Below are 12,055 nucleotides of genomic sequence, written 5' to 3'. Positions count from 1 at the left end.
AATCAGCAGGACATGGGCCGGGACAAATAAGGGAATAAAAGCTGGTCACCCAGCCAGCAGAGGGAACCCGCTTGGGTCCCTTTCCAGGCTGTGGAAACTTTGTTCTTTTGCTCTTCACAATAAATCTTGTTGCTGCTCACTGTTTGGGTCCGTGCCACCTTTAAGAGCTTTAACACTGTGAAGGTCCATGGCTTCATTCTTGAAGTCAGCAAGACCGAGACCAGGAACCCACTGAAAGGAACCAACTCCAGATACAATGCATGTGAGAAAGACTCAGCCCTATTTTCTGACTTTGAAGCTGGAGGAAGGAGCCAGGAGCTAAAGAATGAAGACATTTCCAGAAGCTGCAAAAGGGGAGGGACAGATTCGCTCCAGGAAGCCCCAGAAACAAATACAGCCCTGCTGACACCTTGATTTCAACCCAGTGAGACATATTTTGGACTTCTGACCTATAGAGCTAAAATAATAGTAAGATAATAAAGTTATGTTGACACCACTGAAAACAATTTTATTTTGCTTTGGTTTAAGCTAACTGAGCTAATACAGCTGCCATATTTTGTGACACTTGCGTAAGGAAGTCTTCCCATACGTGCACCGCTCCCGGCTAACCAGTCTTTTCTCAGGAGTCCTGGAAACCTCCCACTCAGAGAGGTGTAGGGCAAAAAATCACAAGCCGATGGCTCAGGATGTAGCAAATAAAAATACAAGACCAAAATGAAACCCAACCGGAACACCGAGTTAAACGTGAATTGACCATGCGATATTTGGGACATACTTAACACTAAAAATTACTGGTTGTACATCTGAAATTTACCTTTAACTGGGCCCCTGTATTTTACCTGGCAACCCTACCCCCGGGTCACAGTGAGACTACACATGGGGTCTTTTGGTCATTTTGCAAGTTTAAAAGACTAACGGGAACACTAGCATTTTTCAAAGCTCGATGTCCAAACCCTCTTTAAACACTTGTCCCCGTGCCCTCCCCGCAGGCCTTCAGTAGCTCTGGCACGCGGGCCAGCGCGGGAACACCCTGCGCAGGCGCACAGCGTTCCGCAGAGGGATGCTCAGTAGGGTCTGGGACGCACGCGGGGAGACCCTGTGCATGCATAAAGCCGACACCGGGGCTGTCGTCGCCGTCTAGAACCAGCGCGGGAATAGGTGCGCAGGCGCACAGTGGTTGGCTAGGCAGCGGCGGCGTGGTCTCGGGCCACCTCCAAGCCGAGGGCAGCACCTGTCGCCTCGGAGGCGCTGCCAGCACCCTCCCTCCTCCTCCGCAGGGCGCGGGACCTCTATTTATATCGTTCAGCCGGCACAGTCCCATATTGGGCAGTGGCGTCAGTCGCCTAGGCCCGCTGGCCGCCCTGCCACCCGGTAGCGTCCAGGCCAGGTCGTGGCCCATCGCGGGGCCCCTGTGGAGCGAGTGGGGACGCGCCCCGAACCAGGCAGCACCTTCGTAAGTAGGGGTAACGTCCCAGGGAACGCGGCCCCAGTCACAAGTCCTGCCTCAGCTCCGGGCGAGGCTGAACCAGGGCGCCGGCTTGGGGCCACCGGCACTTGCAGCCTCTTCTCTAAGTGACTTTCGTTGTGGGCTGGTGCCTGGCGTCAGGTCGGGCTCAGCAGGAGCTTCCCCTCCAGGCCATCTCCGCCCGGCCAGGGGTCTCTGCCCTTCCCCGTCGGGTTGTTCAGGCTCGTAGTCTTCATAGTATTATCATCCTCTGAATTAGTATTATCATCCTCTGAATTACCTGAGCAATGTGTTATTGTGCCTTCCCTCACTAGACTGTAAGCACAACAAAGGTAGGGGCACTTCTCTGTTCCTGTTTGTCTTCCCGGAACCTAGGATAGTGCCGGGCACTTAGAAGGGTTCATTTAAGTTTAATAAATGCTGAATGTATCCCTGAGCAACTCTCTTAACTTTAAAGCCAGGAGAATAATTGCCCTACGTTTTCCCCCAAATGATTCTTAAAAGGAACTAATGAGCTATAATGCAGATTAAAGCACTTTGAAAAGTATAAAAACACTGTGAAAATGCAAAACAGTGTGAACTCAGCAAAGAAAAGAAAAGTAGTCTTATTTGTCTTTATCATCCATGTGCCTGGCTGTTACTGGATGCCCGGCGTGTAGGATGGATTGTTATGAAACGAATCAGGTCTTTTTCCATGCTAGTGAGAAACACAGAATACATTTAGGGTGGTGCGTGTGTTCTGAGCCATTTCCTACCAGCCTCTCCAAGTGTAGGATTTGAGCAAGATGGTGTTGCTGAAACAAAATAGGGTGTGGAGACGTAATCGTATAAACTGGGAGTCACAAACTTAAATGGCTGTAGGATAATGTAAATGGACAGGAAAGAGAAAAGCAACAGCGTAAGAATTACAAATAATGACCGTCACTCAGGTCTCAAAGGGGATAATGGGGCCCAGTAGATGTGCCAACTGAGAGGTGGCAGCTGGGTACTCAGGTCCTGCACATTGTTGCCGCTTGGGAATTAAGTACTCAGTGTTGCCATAGCTTTCATTTTTTTCAGTAGATGCTGGAATATTTCAGCTTAGCATGTTGACAACTAATTTACCAAAAACAAAACAAAACAAAATGCAAAACCAAAAAAAACTGAGCAGCCAATTTGTAATCTCAGGCGTAAGTGAAGCCAATACATGGCTTCAGTTGTTCCTTAAGAATGGGGCCAAATCCCAGAAAGCAGATGATGACTGGGAATTAATTTTGAGGGTGCAAGTGAAAATTGGGTGTCACAGTGCAAGCTATAAGCAAGGGAGTCACTTCACTTCACGATTCTGAATGATTGATTTGACTGACAAGAGGATAGCAACTTGAAGCATTAAGCATTGATGAGTAGGAAAAAACACAGAACTGTTTTTCCGCTGCTGTCACACAACAATCAACACAGAAAATGTCTGTGACCTCTGCTAACCAAGAGGTATGTGGGGATTTCTCCCCAACAGCAAGCAATCACTTAGTTCTGCAGCAGACACCAGCTGGGTGTCCTCTCAGTGCCATTCTGACACCATCTACCTGGAGACAGCGTCAGATCCCACAGGTTAAGGGCTCAGTCTCACAGGGCTACCACTGTCTTCAGGCACTAGTCCCAGCATCCAGAGCTTCTGACTGACCCACCTCAAGTTGGGGTTCCTTCTTTGGATTCAATTTGCTAGGGCAGCTCACAGAATTCAGAAGAACGCTTAAGTTTTCCAGTTTACTATAAAGGATATTAACATGGATACAGATGAAGAGATATACAGGATGAGATATGGGGGAAGGGGTACAGCCAGGGCCACCACTCTTCAGGAACCCACCACATGTTCAGCTATCCTGGAAGCTCTCCAAACCCTGTCCTTTTGGAGTTTTTATCAAGGCTTCATTACATAGGCATGCTTGATTGGTGCTCAACTTAACTTTCTGCCCCTCTCCCTGGAGGTCAGGTGATGGAACTGAAAGTCCCAGTGCTCTAATCCTGCCTTATTCTTTCTGGTGACCAGCTCCTATCCTGAAGCTCTAGAGGCTGCCAGTCCTCAGCCAACTCATTAGTGTACAGAAAGGTATTTATCACTTTGGAGATTCCAAGGATTTTAGGAGTTGTATGTCAGGAAAAGGTCAAACACCAAATAAATATTTTATAGTATCACAATACATTTTATATGTAGAAAAAAATCTTGAATATAATGTTTTATTAACATGGATAAAACCTAGAAAAAACAGGTTATCATTAACTTGTAATTTAGCACTAAACAAAGCATTAGTTTAATTGAACAAACCATATTGAGCAACTCCTGTGTGCCAGGTGTCATCACAGACAAGAACACAGAAGTGGCCAGGTATGGTGACTCAAGCATATAATCCTAGCACTTTGGGAGGCCAGGTCAGGAGGATTGCTTGAGGCCAGGAGTTTGAGATGAACCTGGGCAACACAGTAAGACCCTGTCTCTAAAAAAAAAAAAAAAAATTAAGTGTGGTGGTGCATGTAGTGGTGCAGCTACAGGGGAGGCTGAGGTCCCAGCCTGGGCAACAGAGCAAGACCCTGTCTCTAAAATAAATAAGTAACCATTTTAAAGAATACAGAAGTGATGCAGACAAGTCCTTTACCCGCAGTGTGCTCATCATAGACAGGAGAGGCAAGCATCTGCAAAAGTGAATGGCTATAGCAGTGCAGCAACCACCGTGTACACAACACAGGCAAGAAAGCAAAGGGATGCGTCAGTGAGGAAGTGATAGCTGAGCTGAATTTTGAAGACCCGGTTATATTTTTTCAGGTGGATGGGGGAGATATTTCTGACACAGGTTTACATGTGTAAAGACAGAACAGCATGTTAAAGGCCCATATGCGTTAGAACTGTAGTAGTTTGGGACTACTCAAAGATTGAAAAATATAAGGAAGGAAAGTCAGGAGATGAGGCAGGAAAGGTTGGGAGGTGCCAGAATGCCTGAATGAGGGGTAGTGTTGGTGAAAATCAGCCTGGGATGTTTTTTTAATGTGGGGTAATAACTTTATACATGGTGGTGGCCAATGTACAAAAGGGTCCCACCCTTAAAAATGGTTTTGTTTTAAACATTGAAACTGGGACATCATTTTCTGATAGCATAATGTCGATGTTCCTTGGTTTGCCAACCAAAGTCTGTTAGAAGTTTTTTAAACAGACTGTGGAATTTAGCCCTGTCCAAATAATTTCTCTTGTCTTCAGTTTTTCCTCCATAAAAATCAAGGGTTTCATGTTGATCAACTCTATCATGATTATAAGCTACTCACCATACTGAACTTTTTTTTTTGAGACAGAGTCTTGCTCTCTTGCCCAGGCTGGAGTGCAGTGGCACGATCTCGGCTCACTGCAACCTCCGCCTCCCAGGTTCAAGCGATTCTCCTGCCTCAGCCTCCTGAGTAGCTGGGACTACAGGCGCACGCCCTATGCCCAGCTAGTTTTTGTATTCTTAGTAGAGACGGGGTTTCACCATGTTGGTCAGGCTGGTCTCAAACTCCTGACCTCGTGATCCACTCACCTCAGCCTCCCAAAGTGTATACTGAACATTTTTATGGGAACATTTTTATGAGAAAAAAATACATGCCAGTTTAGGAATGCAGTAACTTCTTTTCCCACTGAAGGAGGATTAGGAATTGTATTTGCCCTTCTCTCTCTTGCAGGCTGATGCCAGGGATATTGAGGCGGAGGGAGGGCTATAACCACAGTTTCCAAAGCAGTCCTCATTCAGACTGAATAAGGAGGTCATAATTTTTTGTTTTTTCCAATCACTCATAAATTGGGCTACCTACATTAAAAAGAAAATTCATGATGTATCTATTATCTCTCATTCATATATATATATATATGTAAATCTGATAATGCACACATGATTTACATGGTTTACAACATTTAGGTTTTCAAAAGCTGTAAGTGACTCCAATGCAGTTTTAAAATTTTTTTAACTTATACAATATTTAAGATATACAAAGAGGCTTTAATAATAATAAAGTATGTCTTGGATACCCACCAAACAGCTGCATAAATTAAACATTTATACAGTTGAAACTCCTTGTCATCCTTCCCTGCTTGCATCCTTCTTTTTCTGCAACTCCTGAAGGGAAACACTGTCTTGAAATTGGGGTTTATAATTACCCTTCATGTTTTTATATTCCACTACAGTTGTATAGATCCTTAAAGAATTTATAATTCCAAACTTACAGAAAAGTTCCAAGAATGGTAGAAAAACCTCCTATAGGACCTATGCCAGATTCACCAAATATTCATACTTACTTTGTCAGAATCGATCATCAGTATTCACTCTACTAGAATATTTAATATTGTTTTGCATATTAGAAACACATCAGTGGTAAGTGGCATGTATATTCTACAGTCCTTTTCACACATTATTATGTTTGTGAGATACAGCCACATTGACACATGTAGATCTAGTTCATTCTTTTTTTTTTTTTTTTGCTGTACTGTATTCTCGAGTGAATATACTACAATCTGATCTCCTATTAATGAATGTTTAAGTTATTTCCAAATTTTTGCTATTTCAAACAGTGCTGCTGTGAATTTAAACTAGTGAAACTTCAGCAGAACATGGAGAGTTTTCTAGAAAAGAAGGCATAGTCATATATCAACCATTATTTAGAGAAAGTAGCAACTTAAACAGTAAAAATAATATAGTAAAGATAATGTAAAGATTATAAAATTAAACACTGTCAAACATTCGTGGCTTAAAGAAATTGACATTTTTGTACCACACTAACATTTACAGTGGTCCACTTCTCAAAACGAACTATAGTGGACAGGAGTATAACTGCTTTTTGGACTTGGAAAGTAATTAGAGTTTATTCTTGTGATTTATATGCATCTTTTCTACTCCATTTTCTCTATTATTATGGGTACTATTATTATGAATGCACCAGTTCAGTCTTCTGTAAATTGAAGCAGTGAGTAACTTCCCATTTATATCACCGAGAACATTTATACAGTTTTGTTTTGCTGATGAAAGGAGAATGTACTCTGCCCTCATTACAAGGGAAAGTTACTGTCAGCTCTCTTCACTTAGGAGCTGTGTCGGTACCCAAGCAAGTCTTACCAAGAAAACTTGGTAAAACTTTACTAAGTTTTACCAAGCAAATTTTACCAAGAAAATTGTATATTGTACATGCATGGCCTTACTTAATTCTCCCGAATATTCTTATGAAATTCTCAAAATGAACTTCAGGTGAGAAAACTAGAACATAAAGAGGCAAAGGAACGTGTTCATATTGCTAGATAATGGAGTAAGGATTCATACTCAGGCCTCGGCCACCCAAGCCAGAATCTGTGTTCCTAACCTTTGAGTTTACTATGCTATATCACTGGAAACTAATAATAATGTCCATTTATTGATCATTTGGATGCCAAAGACTAACTTAGCTACTTTATTTATGTACATTATTCCCATTTTAAGATGAAGAAGCCAAGGTTGAGGCTAAACTGGGATCCAAACCAGGGCTCTCTCACTTTAAAGCCCCCATGTGCCATGCCAGTGTCTTCTGTGTACCTTATATGTACAAGAAACAGTGCTGAGAATGTTTTTTGAGGTGCGGTGGCTAATATCACTGCCCAGGTATTTTTCTGGATTTCCATCCGTAAATTCATTTGGTCTATAAACCCCTAACAATTAGAGTAGCTTTCAGGAGTTGTATAAAACGCAGTTGGAAGGAAGGGATACAACAAATATATATAGGCCAGTTATTTACATTTTAAAATAAATTGTTTTTTGTGATTGTTGTCAAAGCCAATGTTTGACTGAGAAAACTGCATCCAAGCAAAATATTTATTTAAGAAGTTGATTTATGTTTGGGAATCTGGGGATATCCAGATGTTCTTTTTAAAACAGGACATTTCACTTCTCAAAACTCTTCTGCCGGGTTTAAGCAGAGAAGTGGAGAATAGTCACCCCAAAAGGATATTATCTTACTCGTAATCTAGAAATGTATTAACTTTTGACTTTTCCCATCAATGTTATTCTTGCTGCTTGCAACTTACAGCCAAGTTAGAACTGGAAAAGGTGGTAGAGACTTGAGATCCTCTTCTAACATTAAGGTTTCTGACTCTAGGAATGTCCTTCTTTAAAACAAAAGCTAATTTAAATTAACTTCCTTGAAACATCCCGTTTCCATGTATCCAGGGAAGGTGAAGATGAGACAGCTAGCTTTCAAAAACAGACCAGTGCTTGTTAAGGTGAAGAGAGATTCAGTCTCTGCCGCTATGAACTGGGGAAATAATAAAAGCTGAGCAAGGAGGGAGGACAGAGAAATCATACGATTTTAGGCAGTTGAGGGTGATTTAATTGTGTGTTTTAAATATTGTGATTTTCAGATCAGCTGACATTTGGTAGTGCCTTCCAAAGCCCAGTAGATATGATCTCTGTGTTATCTACTGCTTTGAATTACATGCCCCACATCAAAGTTTGAGCAGAATTTTAGTGGACTTTTTTTTCCATTTTTCCTCTTCTGGGGTATGTTGTACAAGGCCCCAGTCATGAATTTATGGACTGACCATTATAACAGTTGGGTGTGTTTTTTGGAGACGATGCATATAACCTTTGGGGTGATTTTTGCATCTCCTCGGAGAGAATATTAACTGATGCCCCTATATCCTCTGCCTGCAGGTCAACTGCATTTGGTAACTGGAAATGGAATTGCAAAATGTGCCCAGTTTATCGCTTCTCTTTCCATAAATGTTGGGAGGGAAGTCTTTGCAGTCCTAGAAAAATCTCTCCCACCGATTAGGAGAATTTGTGACAGCAGTTAATTTGTTACTGTTTACATAATCAAAATTAATATTTTTAGATACAAAAGTAGTTGTCTTAAACTGCTCTGCTTAGAGTGAATAATATTTGTTTATACTTTTTAGAACTAATGCTGCATATCTAAATTATAGAGAATTTTTTCTTAGAAGAAAACTGCCTTTTTTCTTTCCCTTAGAAATGTTTCCTGACATCTCTGTAGCTTCATGAGTAATCAGACATGCAAATAGCCCCTCGGGAATCAAGCTACACTTAAAGAAGACTTAGTTGGAAACTTTGGAGAGTAGATCATGGAGTGCAAGACTGAGGGAAAAGAAAAATACCAACATAGCTTGAATTTACTGAACAAAATTAAGAACATGAAAGAATTAGCAGAAATGATTGACGTGGTACTCATAGCAGAAGGAGAGAAATTTCCTTGCCACAGACTGGTCCTGGCTGCATTTAGCCCTTATTTCAAAGCTATGTTCACCTGTGGACTACTTGAATGCAATCAAAGGGAAGTCGTACTTTATGACATCACAGCAGAAAGTGTGTCGGTGTTATTAAATTACATGTACAATGCAGCTTTGGAGATCAATAATGCCAATGTACAGACTGTAGCTATGGCTGCCTATTTTATGCAGATGGAAGAAGTCTTCAGTGTGTGTCAAAAATATATGATGGACCACATGGATGCCTCCAACTGTTTAGGTATCTATTATTTTGCAAAGCAAATTGGAGCTGAAGATTTATCTGATCAATCGAAGAAATATTTATATCAGCACTTTGCCGAGGTCAGCTTACATGAAGAAATACTAGAAATCGAAGTGCACCAATTTTTGACACTTATTAAATCAGATGATCTTAACATATCCAGAGAAGAGAGCATTCTGGACTTAGTTTTGAGATGGGTAAATCATAACAAAGAATTGCGTGCAGAGCATCTTGTTGAGCTTTTGAAGCAAGTCAGATTGGAACTTGTAAATCCTTCTTTTTTAAGACAAGCCCTAAGAAGGAACACAATGCTTCTGTGTGATGCAGATTGCGTTGACATAATTCAAAATGCATTCAAAGCCATCAAGACACCCCAACAGCACTCTCTAAATCTGCGCTATGGCATGGAGACTACCAGTCTTCTGCTTTGCATTGGCAACAATTCTTCAGGAATCAGATCAAGACATAGGAGCTATGGGGATGCCAGTTTTTGTTATGATCCTGTATCACGGAAAACCTATTTCATCTCATCCCCCAAGTATGGAGAGGGTTTAGGAACTGTGTGTACTGGTGTTGTCATGGAAAATAATACTATAATTGTGGCTGGAGAAGCAAGTGCCTCTAAACTCTCTAGACAAAAGAACAAGAATGTTGAAATTTATAGGTGTGTATCTAGCAGCAAATTTGCTTAATTATGTTGTTTTGATACTAGCAGCAGTAGAAGAAAGAACTGCAAAAAGTCATCACATCTTAAATTATTTGTAGTCAAAATTACCATATACATCTCCTATAAGGAATAGTATACAGAACATGCTTTTGTGTGTCTGTGTGTGTGTATACATTTATATATATATAATCTATGACTCTAAATATAAATATAGTATATATAAAAATTTATAAATGTATCACATATATTATATAAAAATATAAATGTAGCACATATAACTTTCATAATTAAATTATCAATACTTTAAAATTATTTTTTCTGTTCCTTTAATTGTTAACATATAGTTGAATTTGCATAAGTTAAATGTGTTTGTTATGATCCCATTTTAGTTTTCACTCTTAGCTTTATTTATCCATAATAGGATTTAATATACTGCTTTGCTTTTAAAGATCTTAATATAACAAGAAGGAAAGTTTATTAACACAGACTCCTTTGAATGTATTTTTTAGTTCATAGTTTAGAGTAATTAGTAATTTTTTCCTTAACCATAAATTACTAATAATCTGTCAGCTTTCATTCTGCATCCTTAATTTGTGGATTTTGCTTAAATCTCCAACATTGTAAAATGTTTGTAGTCAAAGAATGCTTTAATCCTAGAATTGTAGTAAGAGGAAAGAATGCCTGCTAAGAAGTAGCATATCATCTAGGTTTTGCTTATGAGAACACATACATTTATTTACTGTTTATTCAGCCAGTATTAAATGAGTATTTAGCAATTAAATCTAAGTGAGAAAGCTAGAAATATGCACATGGAATACATTCTAGATAGTAAAACTTTCCCCCAATATTTTTCTCCTCTCAGTTCTCTTTTACCAGGGTTTGTTCAGACTTTTCAGTCAGAAAGTAATTCTTAGCTTTCTAAGAATTAGAAGATGGAACAAAAGAGGGAATGAAGAGGTCTAGTATTTTTCTGTCATCTCCTAGCATTACATTATCTGTCTCAAGCCATGGACCTGTCCCTTTTCCACATTCATGCTTTGAAGACATGTCTAGTCTCCCCTAGTAGGAGAGAGAATGCAGAGCCCTGGCTGAGTGACCTAGACCCGTGCCCATGGTGACCAAGCATGTCCCTGAGCCACAGGAGCAGCCTTCTTCAGAATGATCAGGGAGAGACTACCGAGCCAGGAGAGCAGATCCCCACAGGAAGAGGAAGCCTTGGCTTCCCGACGTGGTTCTCACGGGTCCATGCCACCTATTTTACACTTGCTCTTGGTTGGGTGCCCTTTTTCCACCTTAGAACCTCTTGACCCTGTACTTCAGATTCTTTACATCGTTTTTTTCTTCCTCCTCAAGATAGTCTACAATTCTGCCATCACATCTTATTTTTAATAAACTTCCAACCCTGTCAAGGTGTCTTTCAGTTTTGGTCCTCACACATCTTTCCTTTTAACTTGTTGAAAGCCCATTTCCGGCCGGGCGCGGTGGCTCAAGCCTGTAATCCCAGCACTTTGGGCGGCCGAGACGGGTGGATCACGAGGTCAGGAGATCGAGACCATCCTGGCTAACATGGTGAAACCCCGTCTCTACTAAAAAAAACAAAAAACTAGCCAGGCGTGGTGGCGGGCGCCTGTAGTCCCAGCTACTCGGGAGGCTGAGGCAGGAGAATGGCGTGAACTCGGGAGGCGGAGCTTGCAGTGAGCTGAGATCCGGCCACTGCACTCCAGCCCGGGCGACAGAGTGAGACTCCGTCTCAAAAAAAAAAAAAAAGAAAGAAAGAAAGCCCATTTCCCTTTCTAACAGCAAATGTCTAACTATACCCCATGTTTTCCTTCCTATTTATCTTGAACTCAACGAGGTTCTCATCACCAACTGTTTCCTCCACATTGGTCAGAGTTAGAGTAAAAGTTATTAGTTACTCCCATCATTTCCGCCAATAATGAAATTGTCAGAAGCGTTGCTTTAGGCTTAAATGAGACTTCCAGCTGATGTTCTGTTTAGTTAAAATCTCCTAGCATTACTGGAGGTCACTGTAGTGCCAGTTTTGTGATATGCATAAGAAATTTATCATCCTGTGCTACATCCCTGTTATATTATTTGTGTATCTTATTCTTTTTATCTTCATCCAGATGTTCTTCAGCTTGCCTCTACTCATAGATTTCCATGCAGATATCCTTGACTTAAAAGAGGAAGTAGACTAGTACTCTGGAAGATTATTTCTTTGTAAAAAAGATGTACCTTTCCATCTCCTTCACTTATCTCCATTTGTCTTTAAACTATCAATCTCTATTAGCAATGAAGGCCTTTGTCGCTATTGTTTTCTTTTTTATGTCATATCCACTTAATAGTAAATTTTAGAGTTTTATCTGGGCATTTTCTCTCCCTGTTTTCAGTTCTAAATGTGAAAACAAAAATCAGATTAGG

At 40.8% G+C, this 12,055-nt stretch overlaps 1 protein-coding gene across 2 annotated transcripts in view; it reads left to right on the top strand.

Moving 5' to 3' along the window:
• Positions 1-683: 683 nt before the first annotated feature.
• The window catches only part of KBTBD12 (kelch repeat and BTB domain containing 12), a 79,325-nt gene continuing 67,953 nt past the window's right edge, over positions 684-12,055 (top strand). For both annotated transcript variants that reach the window (XM_033210890.1, XM_033210891.1), the window contains exons 1-2: positions 684-1,453; positions 8,450-9,631. In XM_033210890.1, coding sequence (XP_033066781.1) covers positions 8,562-9,631 — 1,070 coding nt within the window. In that variant the 5' untranslated portion in view covers positions 684-1,453; positions 8,450-8,561. The remainder of the gene's footprint in view (positions 1,454-8,449; positions 9,632-12,055) is intronic.

The sequence above is a fragment of the Trachypithecus francoisi genome, unplaced genomic scaffold (genome assembly GCF_009764315.1).
Source record: "Trachypithecus francoisi isolate TF-2019V2 unplaced genomic scaffold, Tfra_2.0 Lachesis_group0, whole genome shotgun sequence".
NCBI classification, from domain to species: Eukaryota; Metazoa; Chordata; class Mammalia; order Primates; family Cercopithecidae; genus Trachypithecus; species Trachypithecus francoisi.
This window is presented reverse-complemented; position numbering and strand designations above follow the sequence as displayed.